The sequence below is a fragment of the Leptonychotes weddellii genome, chromosome 4, assembly GCF_054177405.1.
Source record: "Leptonychotes weddellii isolate Sample4059 chromosome 4, ASM5417740v2, whole genome shotgun sequence".
Taxonomy (NCBI): domain Eukaryota; kingdom Metazoa; phylum Chordata; class Mammalia; order Carnivora; family Phocidae; genus Leptonychotes; species Leptonychotes weddellii.
Window position 1 is genome coordinate 50,143,453 of NC_138372.1, and position 18,022 is coordinate 50,161,474.

At 39.0% G+C, this 18,022-nt stretch overlaps 1 protein-coding gene across 19 annotated transcripts in view; it reads left to right on the forward strand.

Annotated features, from left to right (window-relative positions):
- SGIP1 (SH3GL interacting endocytic adaptor 1) overlaps nucleotides 1-18,022 on the forward strand; it is a 200,018-nt gene that overhangs the window by 81,131 nt on the left and 100,865 nt on the right. For 6 of the 19 annotated variants that reach the window (XM_081818574.1, XM_081818586.1, XM_081818587.1 and 3 more), the window contains exons 2-5: nucleotides 4,626-4,689; nucleotides 9,631-9,655; nucleotides 12,640-12,711; nucleotides 16,317-16,373. In XM_081818574.1, coding sequence (XP_081674700.1) covers nucleotides 4,626-4,689; nucleotides 9,631-9,655; nucleotides 12,640-12,711; nucleotides 16,317-16,373 — 218 coding nt within the window. Of the gene's footprint in view, nucleotides 1-4,625; nucleotides 4,690-9,630; nucleotides 9,656-10,653; nucleotides 10,738-12,639; nucleotides 12,712-16,316; nucleotides 16,374-18,022 lie in introns of all 19 variants that reach the window. The other 13 variants (XM_081818588.1, XM_081818589.1, XM_081818592.1 and 10 more) reach the window with 3 other exon arrangements.

The following is an 18,022-nucleotide window of genomic DNA, read 5'->3' on the forward strand; positions in this document are numbered from 1 at the left end:
ATAAAGGTAATTTTTTTCTGCTGTACCATTTCTTCTTTATCTACAGAGTTGTATACCCTTAAAGCCAGGAAGTCCTAAGGTATCTTGATTTTTTTTTTTTAAGTTATCTCAGGGAAGTTTCAGAGAAAAACACTAGTAAACACAATTTGTGTTTTAAATTAAAAGGATTTTTTTTTAAGTTTAAACAAAAGACTTTCAAACTTTCTGGACCTGTCATAAGAAATATATTTTACATGTGAGTAAACCACACTTTATTTATCCATTTATCTGTTGCTGGAGAACGGCTTCATTAATTTTTTTTATTATTGAAGTACAGCTGACATACAATATTATGTTAGTTTCAGTTGTGCAACACAGTGACTTGACAATTCCACATATTATGCAGTGTTTACCACAGTAAGTGTTGTTACCATCCTGTCACCATGAGAACTATTTCATTTTAAGGGGGAATTTTATTCAGAAAATGATTGTAAACTAAATGATCGAGCATTCCTTTATAGGTTTAATTGCATATATATAAGTGGAGCCTAAAGGCTTTCAAAGAAATCTGACATCTATTTATAGAAGCCTGAGTATGAGACGAAGTACTGTATATTCAGAAGCTCATGAGATAGTACTGGGCCTGACCTATAGATTCAGGGTTCATTTATGTACAGATGGCAAGTGAAATCATGTGAGTGCATGAAATTGCCCCAGGGAGAGGGTGTAGAGGAACCTAGGACAAAGTCCTGAAGAATTTCAATATTTGGGGAGCAATAGAGGGAAAGGAGCCTCCAATTTCTTCCCTGGAGATGGTGATAATAAAACCTAACCTAGGCAACCATCAGCCTCATCATCATTTGAGAAGAAAACACCTCCTACTTTTTCACATAAATGAGACAACAGATGCAAAGCAACTGGTGCTTGGCCCATAGGTAAGACCTCAGTAATGACAGCTAATAATATTGCAGTGATGAAACTTCTTCTTATTCTGTATTTTGTGTCTGTGCTATCACTGTTGTCAATTTCTGTGCCCATTGCTTTATTTTATTATCTGGTAATAATCATATCTAGGACTGCCTATTTTGAAATGATCTTTCCCACCCTCTTAAAAATCAGACTATTTTTAATTTTGTTGTTGTTTCCAGACTTGACTAGCTCCTCTCATAACACCAAAGGAAACTAAAAGAAATCTAAATTAGGTGGAGAGGAGCTAGAGGCCCAGGCCAGACTTCGTCTGTGGCTGACCCAAGACTGCATTTCTGGATGCACAGAGGAGGATGTTCTCACTTCCACGACTTGGAAGAGAACAGTTGTAGCCCCAAATCATCAGGACAACAAAATTCTTTCTCTTAATATCTCTTTGTTTTGATATTGACAAGGGAATAGTTACTTCATTTCTCAAAAACAAGTGATTTTTTTCCCTCCCATTTTTGTTAAAAAATAGTTGACAAATATTCAGGACCCAGCCTAAAAACGATTATGCTGTAGAAATTGACTTTAAAATTTTTATGAAGTTCTGGAATCAGAAGTGGAAAATCATTGGCTATAGTGTTTTTGAAGCTTATTAGATTATCAGACATAATGTCTTGAACTTGTTGTTCCTCTAAGATCTTTGACTATTATTATTCTCTTTTGAAAAATTTCTTTGAATATTTTTTAATGAACTCTCAAAAGTCATGACCACACTGCACATTCACTTTTAACACGGTTGGTATGATTGTTTCTTCCTAGATCTTCTCAAGGAGTTGTTAAGATATGAATAACTTCTACATCTCATTACTTTGTTTGCTTTAGTCTTTCAGAGTTATCTTCATAATTTCCTAAATTTTTCAAATCTTTCCATTCCTCAAGGGTGAAAATATTTCCAATGTTTTCTTTTATTTGACATTTGATTAGTTCTGTTTTTCTGGAAGGTCACATCTTTGGTGTATTCCTCTATATATTCCATATATAGGAATGTATTCTAGGTACAGGAAATACAACTTTCTGTGAAATTAAAATTACAGATTGGCATAGCATTTTGTGAATGTGTACAAATTCTTTCATCCTTTATTATTGACTGATTTGTTATAGACTGAGAGAATGAAATACAAAGAGATATAACTTGTATTAAACCACACACTTAAAAATCTTTCTGGGGGCGCCTAGGTGTCTCAGTCCATTAAGCTTCTGACTCTTGGTTTCAGCTCAGGTCATGATCTCAGGGTTGTGAGATCAAGCCCCACGTTGGGCTCCACATTCAGTGCGGAGTCTGCTTGTCCCATTCCCTCTGACCTTCCCCTCACCCCGTCTCTAAAATAAATAAATAAAATCTTTTTAAAAAATGACACTGGAAATGGACTTTGTCTCCTGAATCCTGATCCAGTGCACTTTTCACTGGAAAATGGACAATTCTTTGATGTTCATGACCTAGTTCATATTGGCCATTGTCCAAATTTGGAGGTCAAAAACAGGACAGAGCTTATGGAAAACTATTATCGCCTGTCTGTTTCTAATTTAATACAAGAATTACTGGAATTTTTGTGTATTTTCTGATCTATTTGGTAGAGCATGCTGCCTCTTATCTCATGGTCAAATTATAGAAAATGAAATGACTTGAAAACATAAGATAATAATAGCATTTGTTTTATAGTCCTATAAAAATCAGTAGTGACTGGTGAAATATAGCCTTCTTTGTAACCCCAAACCTGAATCAGAAGCATGGAGAAGTCAATTAAGAGACCCGAACCCAAGGAAAATTATGAGAAGAAAATGATGATTGTCACTATGATATTTTGTTCCTATAAGGGGATAAGGCAATTAGAGGTAAGAAGGAAGAAAGTTTTTAACAATTCAAATTGAAAATGAATGAGGGGAAGGTATTCCTAGATATTATGGGTGGGTAGTTTTAAATGTCAATAAGTTTTCCTATAAAGTCGTGTGAAGAGTAATGAAGTAGAGCTTAGCTTAATGTGGGAAGAGATTTTTTTTAAACATTGATATTTTAAAGACCTAAGCATCTTAAACGGAATGACTATTAAAATGCAAAATTAGACTGAACAGAGGCATTCTGGGGATTATATATAAGTAGAATCCTAAGAGCCAGATAATGAATGACTCAGATAATCTGAGCGGTTTGGGCTGACTCACATGTTTTGGAAGAAGATGTCATCAAGTCTCTGATTCTGTCAATGTTTTTCCCTTTGTTCCACCTGTTAGTGCCAAACAAATCCTGAAATTCAGGGACTTTTCCAGCTCCAATTTGCCAAAAAGACTTTCCAAACCACCAGTAACAAGTCTAAGGTTTTTTTAAAAAAAAATACTTATTTATTTATTTAAGAGAGAGAGAGAGTGCTGGTGCACAAGCAGGGGGAGGGACAGAGGGAAAGAGAGAATATCAAGCAGACTCTCTGCTGAGCGTGGAGCCCAATGCAGGACTCAGTGTGGGACTCAGTGGAGGGCTTGTCTCACAACCTGAGATCATAACCTGCGCTGAAATTAGGAGTCAGATACTTAACTAACTGAGCCACCCACACGCCCCAACAAGTCTAAGGTTTTGAAATATATAGGTATTTAGTATATCTGAATAATACTAAGAAACACAAGTCACATATGTAATTATGGAACATGCAGGAGATAGGAATCCCAGATAGAGCCTTGATAGGATAGGAATGGAAGAACCAAGATTGGGTTTGGTTTGTCTAAGGTGTAAGAAAGGAAACTTGTTGCCCCAATACTGCCTGAATGATGCTTCCTGGAAGGTATTTTAAATCCATAAATTTTATCTGGCACCTCTACTAGGTGTAGGGAACATACAGAAGGGATCCTGGCTTCTGTCCTAGAAAAGCTCACAGTCTATGAGGGAAATTGACATAAGACCTAAGTGGAACATTTTGATATAATACATCTAAGAGCAACATTTTGGGGGAGGGTCACAGAATTGTCAGTTTCTTACACCACTAGGATTTCGAGGCTCTCACAGAGGAGGTGGCATTTGGCTGGGCCTTGAAGGATGATTTAAAGTTCTAAATATCTAAATAGGAAAAGCACTTCAACCAGAGGTAAGAACCACATATGGAAGAAAGAGATAACTGGAGTACAGACGTTGGGATATGCTCAGAGAGTGGTTAATAATCAATCTCGTCACAGGATTGAGGAAGTAAAAAAAGATGAGTTGGGAATGTGGGACACAAAGGTGTGTCTGATCAGTGTAGCTCTCTTGTTATGGTTTACATGACCTGTGTCTTGGAATTGTCCTAGTCTCAGGAATACATCTCACCCAAAAATTGCTATTCATCTAAATCTATGATTTGGTTTCTTGGCAAAACACCAATTTGGTGATGAATAACAATAATCTAAGAAAAGCTTGCAATCTTTTCTATATCTGGCCCTGATCTCCTTTCCATTCTTTATATTCTTAGGTTGCTCAGAGTGCTAAGAACTTACAGTGCCGAGTCTTTGATAAACATCTGTCGAAAATAATAATGAGTCATATGCACGTGCACACACAGATACATACATACAAATGAAGAGATTTCCATTGCTTTTTGAACTTTCAAATTTAACTGGTGTGTTGCAACTTTAAAAATATCATTCCCTTGAATGTTGCTAGGAATGTTCAAATAGAAAATAGATTTCCTTGACCCTTTGTTGTTTTCCCACAGGATTGAAAAAACGTACAAGGAAGGCCTTTGGAATACGGAAGAAAGAAAAGGACACTGATTCAACGTATGTACTTTGGGAGAGCACAACTGCTCAGGAGCAGCTGAGGGATCACACGTGGCTGTGTGGAAATGCAGATCTGGTGTGGTCAGCTGCACATCAGAATAAAGAGCCCATTAAAACCCTTATTTGGCTAGAATCCCTGAAAGAAAGTTAGAAAATGGGGAAGTCAACAGTTCTGTGGACACAGGTGAAACCGAAGAGGGCTACCTTTATTTCTCACCTTTAGCTTTTCATTCTGTACATTTTTATCATGCATAAATTTTAGCACAAGATCCAAAACCTGCTCTGTGTCTTTGTCATCCAAGAACTCATAAATCATGGGATAAAACATCTACCATACCAAAGAAATACCTTTCACATAACAAAATGTGATAACATAGTTGAAATGCCTTGTATGGTACCTAGAACTTAGAAATGCTTAGTAAATGGCAGTGGACGCTGGTCTGATTCTTACTAACACAAATTAATATGTGGTAAGTTCCTTATGAGCAATTAAAAATGAAATTTCATGGAAATTTGAGGGTGGGTAAACTCATGTTTGGACAGATGATGAGTGAAATCTCGGAGAGGGAGGAGCCTTGACTTTGGACTTGGGAGAAGATGAAGACATGCATCTCATGCAAAGGGAACAACAGCCAAAGCAGAGAGGTGGAAAAGTCAAGTAGGTATTGAGGACAAGATAGCTAGAACAGTTTGTCCACCTGATGGCTAAAGGGGAAGGTGGGGATGGGAGGCAAAGCTAGGAAGGACATCAGGGCCAGATAGAAAGGTCTTTAAGGGCCAGGCTGAGGTGTCTGGGCTTCCTTCCTTAGGCAAGGAGCAACATTGAAGCCTTGAAGGTTTTAAACCAGACAGTGCAAAGAGTTTTGTAAGGGGAGGAAGCTATTTTTTTTGCCTAAATCTCACATGTTAAAATCTCCTGTTCTTACCTTTTCTTTGTGCTTTTCTTTGGACAAATAATTATTTCATAGAAATTACATTGACCCTAGTTTTGCAAATTTTTCAAATGATTGAATTAGGAATGTATTTCTGAGAATTATATAATCTCCAGTAGTTCTTAAGAAATTGGCATTGTCTAAAAATTAACCAACCAGAATTGGTGATGGTATTTTCACCAGGAGCAGAAGACTGGGGCTCTAGTTCCAGCGCTGCCCATAGCTCCTTGGCCTTCGGGATCGATTTTCCTTTCCTGGGCCTCAGTTTACACTAGATGGAATCTGATTCCCCTAAAGGGCCAGACACTGTATCAGTTCATCTCTCAGAGACATCTGTCGTCACCTATCATGTGCCATGTCTTGTGTGGGACACTACTGAACACATCTCAGGAGAACGTCATTAGCAAACACCAAACCATTTTTCTTTGAAGGCAGTGTCTGTAATGGACCACACATAGTCTCTGCTGTGTGAAGAAAGTTCAAAAGGAAAAAAAAAAATCTCCCTCAAAAGGGGAAAGGAGTCAAACAACCTCCCCAGGGCAGGCTGGGCTAATTTGCAAGTGACCAAAGCATTGCTCTTCATCATCATTTCTAAGGGTGTGAAAATAAGGAAGTTATTCCTCATGGCTTTGGGTAGACACCCCATATCTCTCTGAAGCACTCCATCGAGACATGTGCTTGTAGAATCCTAACCATCTCTTCTTAGCTTCTTATCATTTGAGCGCCCCAGCTTACTTATATTATAGCAAATTAGCCATCAACTAGTTCTACCAGCCATGATGGTCAAAGGACAGGCTGTTTAGTGTAAACCTTTGCTTCTTATGAACCCCTGCTCCCTAATTGGGTCATACAACATTCTTGCAAAAGGCTGGGAAGATGTTCCGGCAATTTGCTGTCCCTTCAGCTTTAGGCAATGCTTCTGTTTGCCTGCAGTCATCGAAAGCTTGTTGATGCAAACTGTTCTCAGGACTGTCGCAACTCCGTGAGGGTTGCCAAGCAACCTGCTACTGTTAGGGCCAACTATAGCTGATTGAACCCCCTTAGATAGACAGTGGGCTTAGGACCAGAGCTTCCTGATTTGATCATCGTTAACAGTGTCCGATAGAGGAAAGGAGAGAGCTTCTGCTAAGTGGCAGGCGCTGTGCAGGGTATTTTCTATGCACTGATATCCCTTTTAATCCTCACAGTGATTCAATAAGGTCAGAAGTAATATCTCAATTTTAGAGATGAGAAATCAGTGCCAAAGGGAATAGGTAACTCTCTGAAGACTATATGGAAAATAAGACTGGGAGCCAGTATTCTAGTCCAGCATCAAGTGCCCATTCCTTATCACCCAGAAAAAAAAGACGAGATGGGCAAAATTATCATCAAGACCAGTAGCAGAGTAAAGAGAAGCGGCACTGGTTGCCAGGGGTAACTGACACTTCTTAAAATAGAGACAAAGGGCCCATGATAGATGATTAGCTTTAAAAGAGAAGTCAGGAAATATGAGGGGTCTGCTGTTAAAAAGAAAAAAAATATTTAAAAATATATCTAAAACTTCGTAAGAGGGGGTGAGGAAATGAATTGAAACACGTTCAAGAGTCTGAGACTGCTAACATCGCTCTACTCCCCATCCTAGGTCAGATTGTATCTTAATTTTATTCTAGATAACATTTCATGAGTATTTACTATATTCTAGGCACTATTCCAGGCTCTTCACTCCTATTAACTCACTGAATCCTTTAATAGGCCCATGGGGTACATGCCAATTTCATGACTATTTAGTAGATGAGGAAACTGAGACACGAAGGGGTAAAACGACTTGCCCAAGGTGAGGCAGTTAGGCCTCTAGGTTGATTGAATCCAGGCAGTCTGGCACCACAGCCAGTGATCTTCACTGCCACTATGCTAGCAAGCACCAGCCCCATCCCATCAGTGGTTAAGACAAAGGCAGAACAGGACCCAATGCTGCCATGTACAATTACAGTGTTTCTGATTCAAATTTTTGAAATGCCATCCTTATAGTTGCAATATGTATGAGGTCAAGTGGCCTCTCATTTAAATCCCCTACGGATATACCCTCGTACCTGGACCAATAGTGGGCAATGCCACAGCCAGGCCTTTCTCCAGAGCCTGGTCTTCTCTACATCTACGACTTGATGCCTGCAAAGACATCCCCACAAGGATCAGTGCCTTTGGATATATCCTACCCCAAAGTTGATGCAATCACCTCTCTCTCGATTCATTTAGCACAGGTTTACTATCCGAGTAAGAAGTCCTCATTTTTTTTTTTTTTTTTTTTTTGTAGTGTATAGATCTGAAAAGGGAAAGCTGGTTTTGAAGAGTGTGTCAGTACCTTTTCTCTGTGCTTTCTATCCAACCTGGGCTTATTGTGGCCATGGTAACCCACTGGATGTACTCGCCTGTCTCAATCTTTTTATGATGAGCATGTCTTCATTATTTCTATCCCCTGATTCTAGTCTAGTGCCTGGCCCATTATAAGCACTCAATATTTGTTCAGTGAATTATAACTTTTATCAATTTTTATCTTCCTACCTTTCTATTTAGGTGAAATTTCTTTGAACCAACTAATTCCCAGAGCCAGGTCAACTTCCAAGGGTCTTTTAATATCTGGGTCCTCTCTGCTTCTAGCCCATGTGTCACTGATTCGCCTCTGCATCCACATGGACACAGAACTGGTTATGAAAAATGATGTACCCCCCCACATGTTTTGTAATCCAAATGGAATATCCTGCTGAATTTGAAGGGGATGTTAGTGGGAAAGGGGAATCACATCTTGGAGCCCAGAAGATGTGCCACCCACTCTCTGCATCTCTCTTTCTTTCTCCCTCTTCCTCGCTCCCTCTCCTCATTCCTCCGCCCCACCCTATGAATCAATAAGGAATGTTATTACCTGGTCCCACATCCTAAAGAACAGTTTCAGCCATATTAAACTCCACAAAACTTCAGAGTTTACCTCAAGCACTCACTAAATTTTTCTTCCAAACAATGCAAGTCCTCATCTAAACAAAATTCTGATCTCCATGTTAATAGAATGACATTTTTCTAGCTCCTTACAGAGTGAACTAAAATAGGAAGTTATAAAGTGACGGTGATTACCTTCTCACTTCTCCCTTCCTCTGGCGCCTCCAGTTCAGTTTCCCAGAGTAACAGTCGTATTACTTGCTAGGAAGTCTAACGTGACTGCGAGTGGTCAGTTTTGTGTTCTCAGCGAGGAGACATCCTGAAAGAGGAAAAAAATGATAAAAAATGAACAATTGTATGTGTCAGGAACTAATTATAAGTTCTTTATATACGTTATCTTATTTAAACAGGGCTTAGAGAGATTAGGTAATGTATTCAAGGTCACAGAACTAATAAGTGATGGAGTCTGGATGCCCAGATTCGTCCTACTCTAGAAGCCTTACTCCTAATCACCCTTACCACACAGTGTCACCATGGATTACCTATCCTGGACTTTGGTCATCAGTGTGAGCCTTTTAGCAAACACTGTCCTCCATTTTCTGCTCTCCTATAATTAAAGGAACAGTAAGTATAGAAATAGGGAAAAAAAAAATACAGATTCTCAAAGTGAATAGAAAGATACCATAGGAGTTCCTTTCTATAGGGGGAAATTCAAGACCACTCTCAGGGGAGAAGATGAGAGAGGACAAGTCAGTTTATGTTCCTCGTGGTAGTTTAAATGGAGACAGCTGGGTGGGACAGACTCTTAAATTTTCCTCTCAAAAGTGGACCACGACACGGTACCAGCAACGTGTGCTGTTTGGACACCGGCTTTTAATGAGAATCTGCACTCCCCCACCCCCACCCCACACACAGACACACATCCCATACTCAAATATCATTCAACAAATTTGTTTTGATTTAGTTTTCATTAGCTGGGTTCACTGGGATGGGAATGCAGGAAAGGGTGAGAGAGGTGGTTTGTGAATCTTATTGTTGTGCGTTAGTCTATGTAGCAAGAATGATTCCTTTTCCTAATAGCTACCAATTTCTTTTTTTACAGAGGTTCACCAGATAGAGATGGAATTGTAAGTATTTAAATGACCATTTTCAGTAGGTTTGCACTTCAGTATATACTATGTTGAAATTTCTTAAACCCCCCCCTTTTTTTTCTGTTGGGAAAAAATAGCCTAAATGACTTTTTAGACCTCATGCTGTTGTAAAATTCTGTAGTAATTGAATGGGACATATAAATGCAGTCTTGGTCAAGTTAAACTTACTTATTGCATTCACCTAAAACCCTGCCCCAGACTAGGCGAGCAAACCTCATCGATATGGTGGGTTAGAAGCCAGACAGTTCCTGCAGGGGCTGCTACCATTAACTGTTATTTCATTTCCAATTCAATGATATAAAAACTTATTATGTGAGAATGTTTTTCTCCAACAGAGGCCACAACGTCATAATGGAGCTGAGATCCAATAAAACTGAAAGAAGCTTTTCCCCTTTAGTTGAGTTGTAGATACATTTTCTATATTAAATTCCTAAGTAGGGAATGGTCTTGAAACCACTTATGCCTGAATTTACAACCTGAAGGAAGAAAGTGTCTCCACTGGGTTTAGGCTTAACAGTAACTCTGACTCCTTGTTAGCCACTAGATTTCTTGCCTTTTTAAGAAGTCTGTTGCACATGGGCTTGGACTGATCTGAGTTGAGCTTATGGGAGTCTGTACCAACTTCTAAAATGACTTCCTTCGAATCTAAATCAGATGCCTATTCAGAAGGTTCCAAAGAACAGCTGTTACTGAGAAAAAAATGGGCTCACATTAGGCTCATTGGGCTGGAGTGGGGACTAAAATAAATCTGGTGGTTAAAAATATGTATTTTTTGGAAAATCGCCCTTTATATTATTATACCCAAATTGAGGTGTTAGTTGCAGCTATCGCAGAAGATCTTCTTCCACACTTGACTCAAGGTTCGGAGCTTTGGGGTCCCTTTTGCATTCATGTAGTTCTCGCCATGAAATGTTAAGAACATAGACTGAAATTGATCAGACATTGGGTAACACTATAATCAAGGCTCTATTCAGCAGGGGAAAAAAAAGACCCAGAAGACTCAGCTTCTCCTCACCTCTTGCTTCTGGCTCAGAGCCCTCTCGTTAACTCTGTCTCAGGTACTCTCTGCTTCTGTGTCTTCTCTCTGCTTCTGTCTTGGTCCCCTCCTGGGTTCTCTCATCCCCTTCATTCTGACCTCGGCAAGCCTCCGTTAGCTATTCTCTGTTTTCTGTCCCTGCTATTCCCAGGCTGGACTGCTGTCTCCTGCTTCTCTCGCTCTGCCACCCTCAGGCTTGTCCTTTTTTCTCTGAAGCCCATTCCCTCCTGTCCTACCCACCTCCTCATCCCCTAGCCCTTCATTGTCTCTGAGGCCCCATTGCTACCTCAGTGTTCTTTGCTCTTCTAGGGACCACCCGTTTAATTCTCTGGTAGAATACGCAGCCCTGGCATGTAGGTACAGTCCTGGCATGCAGTTGGCCATTATGAGTATGCGCTGCATTAAAGAGCCCAGCCGTGATTCTGCAGGCGCATGGACACTACGTCAGGGCTCCATACCCGAGTTCCCTGAGTTCTCTTTCTCCGCCACCATTCCAAGTCATATAAAGTTATTTATCGACCATTGTCCCCTCCTTGTCCCCTAATTGGAAATGCCGTAAATATCACCGGTCATGATTTTAGGAAAAAAGAATTGCTTAATTTTGATTTCTTAGGAAATAAAGCAGACCTGTTTGGAAAAAAAAAAAAAAAAGGCTCCATTCGAAATAAATGCCATGTTCTCAGAAGCAAGGTGTACAGCTTCCTAGGTAACTGGAAATTATTAGGCAGCTGCTAGTTTTACCATTTGGAAATACTCCCCAAATATTCCTTGTTTACTGGGGTCACCAAATTTTGAGAACTCCTTATCACATCAGTGCTATAGGAGGCCAAGTTTCTGTTTGCATTCAGTCCTTGGAGATCTCAATCTGACTTTCTTTCAAACTCAGACTGATGTCTTTAATGCCTTATGTCTGTGAACCCAGACACACTTTCTTTTACCTTTTACCTGGCTGACTGAGCTTCCAAATTACTGTCTTTTGAAAAGTATCTGAAGCTGAAAGGTATGGTTTCACTGATGTGGTTCGCAAACTACAGGTGATGGTGCACACGCTTAAGGCTTATAAATGGCTTTGCAATAAGTTCAATGTACTGATGCTTATTTAATTTGTTTCTCAAAACTTAACGAAGCCCATCGCTGGTGACAATGCTTTTGAGGGGTAGTCTACAGAGGCTTCGTGGCAGGGCTGCATGTATGAAGGCGGGCTCGCCTTGCTCCCCACTGGTGAATGTGATCCCCAGCAGAGCTGCCTGTCATGATGTGTGAGACTTCAGGCAGCTGCGTGTGACAATGCATTCTAACCCAGAGACAAACTCTACTTTGTGCAGGATGCACTCAGACTTTTTCCTAAGCAGTTCAGATTTCCATCCACACAGACTGGGGGCACAGGGATTCACAGCCATGGCTGGGAGGAGATCTCTGCTCATCCCGAACACGTGTGCAGGAAAGGGCCCAGATTTGGCGCTGTCAGCTGTAGACGCTGTACGTATTGCCAACCCTCAGCAAGGCTTTGATAAAGGGGAAGATACGGTAGAGCTAGACTTGTCAGACTTCTTTTTATTGGAAATATAAGCATTTTTATTGGGTCTCTTCGGTGTGTCCTCGTGTCTGTTCTCTACCTAAAAATTAAGTGCTGGCTGAATGAGGACTAGATCCACAGAAAACCTAGTGCCTGGGATGCATTTCCTTCTTCTCCCTTCTTCTCCTGGCCTAGCCACACTGGCCTGCTGAATAGAGCCTCATTATGGGCCCCAAAGTCCACTCTTTGCTTAAGGAACCCTGCCAAGATTGGTAGGCCCTAAGATTTGGCCTAGAAATTGTTTCTTCTATGGTATGCTTGCTGACTCCATGTGATTCTTTATATGTGTCTTGAAGAACAAACAGATCCTTTAACAACTTTTTTCTACATGAAAACAATCAATTCCAGCAGCCCAGCCCACATGAACCACCCTACAATAACAAAGCAGAGTGTGCGCGTGAAGGAGGAAAAAAAGTTTCGGTAAGGAAACAGATTTTAGTTTAAAATTTCCAAGGGGTTGTAGAAACAGTGAGTAAAATCCCAATTTGAAATTTGGAAAAAAGCAGTAGCATTTATTTAATCAATTTAAGAAGACTTTCTTAGGTATTTCCAAATTACTCTTGAATATCCAGGACCAATTTTTAAATCAGCCATATAGACCTTATATATTGACGTCGGAAAATACTTTTAAAGAGTGATCGGGTATAAAAAGATATGTGTTTCCTTTGTCTTAGATAAAGGACAGGGACTCAATTTTTTAAAATAATATGCTATCTGTAAGAAAGCTTTGGCTATAATATAAACATCACCTTACAAAATGAGTAGTCATTTGTGAGGATAAGCACCATCTCAGTAACATCAGGAATTTGGCAGGACCTTGGCTTGTGGGAACCAATACACTTGACCAAAGGATGGTGAGTCAGGGATGCTGATCCAGGCCCAGACTATATGGCAGCTATTGCTGGCTTGTCCAATATGGTAGCCACATATGCCTATTCAAAATTCAGTTCCTTGGATGCACCTGCCACGTTTCAAGTACTCTATAGCTACTTGTGACTGCTGGCTACCATGTTGGACAGCACACATATAAAATATTTTCATCTTCACAGACAGTTCTATTGAACTGTGCTATTTTATAGGATTATTTACAAAGTGAGTCAAGTCTTGCCCCAGTGGCAAGAAGATAATATTTAGGTAGTATATCATGTATCTTTAATACTTTATGTCCAAGGAACACTATGTGGCCATGAGCTGACCTTGGAAAAGAGGAGCATTCACAGTGGAAATTGAGAACTTTGATGAATGTACAATTGAACACAATTGTTACTACATTTATTGGTTTAGCCCATCAATCTGAGAGCAGATAATAAGCCTGGCTAAAGTAAAATACCTATTAAAGCATGACTAACATTGATATGAGCCTCAATTATCTTTAAATAACAGTCATATATTCAAATTAGAAAAGTTGCTTATGCTAATGTAGAGTTTTAGAAAATACAGAAAAGAAAGAAATAAAAGAATACACAGCTTCAGCTCCCAGAGAAAAATCACTGTTTATGTGTTAGTGAATATCCAGTATTGCTTTTACTATGAAGCCTAGTTTTTAAATGATATTTTCCTATTTATATTCTTTCTTGCTTCCTCAGTGTTTTCCAACTGAAAGTCAAAAGAGCCATTACCTTCCCTATTACTACTATGAGCTGTTCCTTGCTTCAGTGGTTTAACCAGGAGAATTGCTTTTTTCTTGGGGTTTGACCAGAAGAATTTCAGCGAGGCTCTAGCCAAGCTTTAACTTGATAATTTCCACTTGTGAAACCAAATATATCTGTAATAATCTGCTACCATGAATGAGGCCAAATTGTCAGTTCCTCTGATAAAGCCATGTGTGTTCACTGCTATCTGCCCAAGAATGTATTGTTTATGATTTGTTGTTTGTGTTTGGTATTTGTGTTAAAAATGTTCCTAGTTTAAAAGAAATTTTCTTTTTATAGGTTTTACTTTCTCTTCATCTCAATCTTCTATATCAGTTTCCATGGAAACTGGGAAGTTTTCACTCAGCCCAGATCTAGAAAATTCAGGAACTTTTATTCATAATGTTGAATATGTGTTCTCAGGAAAGATACACACATACACACACATACACACACTTATTTATTTATTTAGCTGAACATATAAACTATCTGGGTTGTAAAGGGCTTTGGTTATGGAGGCGAGACTATTATAGAAGCAAACTGGAATTTTGAACTCAGTAATTCACCTAATCTGTTTGGTTTTTAGATAACAATCCTTTGTATTGAAGAATTGTTTAAGAACCAAAAGGTATATTAATAGTGGTACTACAGTGATCACAAAATTCATGGGTTTAGTTCTTTGGAATCAACTTAGTTCATTTGATTTCCCATTATTATAAATTAAATTTGTATATTGAATTTATTAATATACTTGTTAAAGATTTGGAGAATTTTGCAAAGAAGTCATATGGAAACAGATTGGTAAAGTAGGAATTAAAAAAGAAAGCAAATATGACAAAAAGAAAATAGGAACCATGCCCATTCTCCATGGGAGAGATTTTTTTATTATTAGATAGCACATTATGTAATGAACCATGTCGTTAACTCCATAGCTTATAGAGGTACAAGATTGATGTGGCAGGTTTTAAAAATGCCCTTTGTTCAAAGTAGGGAGAGTATCACCGAAACACTAACTCAATAAAGGCAATTCTGTGAGAAGGCTAAAATGATGTAGTCTGACAAAGTATATAATCTTTGCCAGGAGCAAAACAAAGAAGAAGAGGGTCACAGAGCCGATGCTCCTGGGTGCTGGAGGCATGGCAGAAGTCTTGTATTTGTACACTCTAGTGTACAGGAAGGGAGGGGCATGGACGTAATATCTACGCTTTACCCACTATTCACCCTCACGAAACTGCTGGTTCTTAGAATGCCCAGTCCAACATCCAATAAATACTGACCAATGACGATGGTTACTAGGTTGCCTCTAATTGGCTTTCTAGCGCTACGCGTACACGAAAGGCTTACTTCTCCTACCTATTTGTCAAATTAGGTGTTAGCTGTTCCCATTGTAGTTCCAGTGGACTTTATCTGTGATTGTAAAATCGGAAGTCCTGTCCTCACACCTCATGCTTCACCATTTGATATGTGCTGTTCTGAGACCTGCTAGTGCTCGGTGACATACCATTGTTCCATGTGCTAAGTACGGGAATGTTGTTGAATGGACTCTCCATTACCAACCTGGTTTGTGTTTTTGTCCTTTGCTCACAAAAAGTAGGAAATCCTAGAAATTTCTATTTGTATGATGCCACATCCTTGCTCAAGTGCTTGTGGCCATTATCATGATTGTTCTAGGTGCTAAAATAGAACTTGAATAGAATCCAGAGAGAGTAATGCTGATATCTAGTCATCTTTCGATGATGTAGCCTTATGGAGGCGTAGAACACACAGATGACAGAAATCCACAATCAATCCTTGAATCCTATTTTAATAACTTGATAAGAAAAGCCACTTGAAAAGAAGATCAACACTATTTTTAATACCTAGAAGCTGAATTAATTTGGAGTTCATTTCCTTTACATTCTAGCAAGGGGGTGGTTAGGGAAAAGTTGAGTCAGTGTTAGAAAAGCTAAAGGAGGATTAGTTAATGACTTGAATACTCTTTAGACATGTTGGAACTAATTGTATATGAGAGCAACATAGAAGTCAAAATCTTAGAGAGAGATATATATATCTGATTATATCCCCTGAAGGTATAGAAGATTAAATTATAATGTAGGTACTTCTGATTTTACTGAATAAAATTTGAATAGCTAGCTGTTACTGTCCCTGTGCTTAGGTATCCTACAGTCTTTTGTGAAAATAAGTACTTAAGCTCTTTTATGCAGTGTCACGGCAGCTCAATTAACCATTCAGTTACACCGATGTGGTTGCTTAATAGGCTGCTCTAATTTGTCTTTCCAGTGCTGGATTTTGATAGCTCTTGCTAAATACAGATAAGAGTTAAGTGTTCTTTGTTCCATTTTTTTTTTTAATTCAAATGTTTCTCTTCTAAATTTATTTTCAAATTTATTGCAGAAGAAAAGCAATGGGGCACCGAATGGATTTTATGCGGAAATTGATTGGGAAAGATACGTGAGTATCAGAAGATTGTTTTTCTTTATTATTTCACTATTTGAAAATGACTTGAAACATTCTTATAATACAACATAGAAATAAGTGAACATTCTCTGTCTCATTAGGAAGTGCCGGGCAGACTTAGGGTGGTATAGAGGTTAAGAGCACTAGAGTCTATTACACTGGGTTCAAGACCTAGCCCTTCCATATGTCAGCTGTGTATGGCTTTGGGATGGTTGTTTGCTGACCAGCAGAAATGAGGTCAGTAGTTACTTTAGAACGTTGTTGAAAGAATTCAATGAGCTAATTATTTGAAGGTTATTTCAGTACCTGCCTAGCCTGTGATATGTGTTTTTAAAAATGCTTTTTAAAATATTGACTCCAGATTTTGCCATCCTGGTTCTTTTTCAAGTCAAGTCAAGGTAACCTCTGGGGTTTGGTTCCATGGTGTCTTAGTCCATTCAGGCTGCTATAACAAAAATACCATAACTTAGTGGCTTGTAAACAACAAAAATTTATTTCTAACAGTTGTGTAGGCTGCGAAGTCCATGGTCATGGTGCCAGCAGATTTGGGGTCTAATGTGTCTGGTTGAGGGCCCACTTTCTGGTTCGCAGATGGCACCTTCTAGCTGTAACCTCACTGGGGATCTCTTTTGTAAGGGCACTAACCCCAACTGTGATGGCTCCTCCCCAATGCCCTAATCACCTCCAAAAGGTCCCACTTCCTAACACCATTACTTTGGGGTTAAGATTTCAACGTATGAATTTGGGAGGAACACAAACATTCAGACCATAGCACAAAACAATTACTAGAGCCTCATGGTACAAACTTTTCCCAGGTCAAGTGGCAATCACTTGATGCTTTCAGGGAGTGAGGGTGACTCTCATCTGAGATCTAAACTCTCCACCTGATTCCCCCGGAAACTGATTTACATCATCAACATCCACTTCACCAACCACAACAGGACAGCCACAGTCATTCTTGGGTTTTTAATCATATAAAATATGTAGATCATATTCACATCAAAGATCACTTCTGTTGTATAGCAGGTGCCCAAATTCACAATTCCTACAAAATGCTTTTGCACTTATATCCATTAGATGAATGTCTTGACCCAACCTCTCCTATCATAAAAGTTAATCTTGATGTTAAAGCTTTTGTATATTTCTTAGTAATAATTTTATTTTTACAATAAATAATTGAATATTCACTATTAGTCAGTCATAATATTAAATGCTGTGGAATCCTTACCACCTTAAAAATCAAATACATTATTTGCATTTCATAGAAAAGAAAGCTGAGGCTCAGAGAGGTTAAATTCTCAATACCTCCCCACCCCTCCACTCTAAAGCGTGTCACTCTGCCAAACTCATCACCTGATCTTCTCATATCTGTTTCCCAGGATTGGGATCTTTTAGATATTTTTAGCAGTTCAGCTCCCTAAAATCTATGCCAGTTCCCATGTTACCCTAAATTCAAATAGTTCACAAATAATGTTATAAGGGAAACTACTAAATATTAAGAAAATGTGATTTATTTTCCCAGAGTTAATCTGTCTTTACCTAGAAAGACTTTTGTTGTATTGTGTAGGATTCTTTAATACACAGAAATGGAATACTCTAAGCAAACAAGAAGTATGACAATAAAAATACCAAATTACTCATCA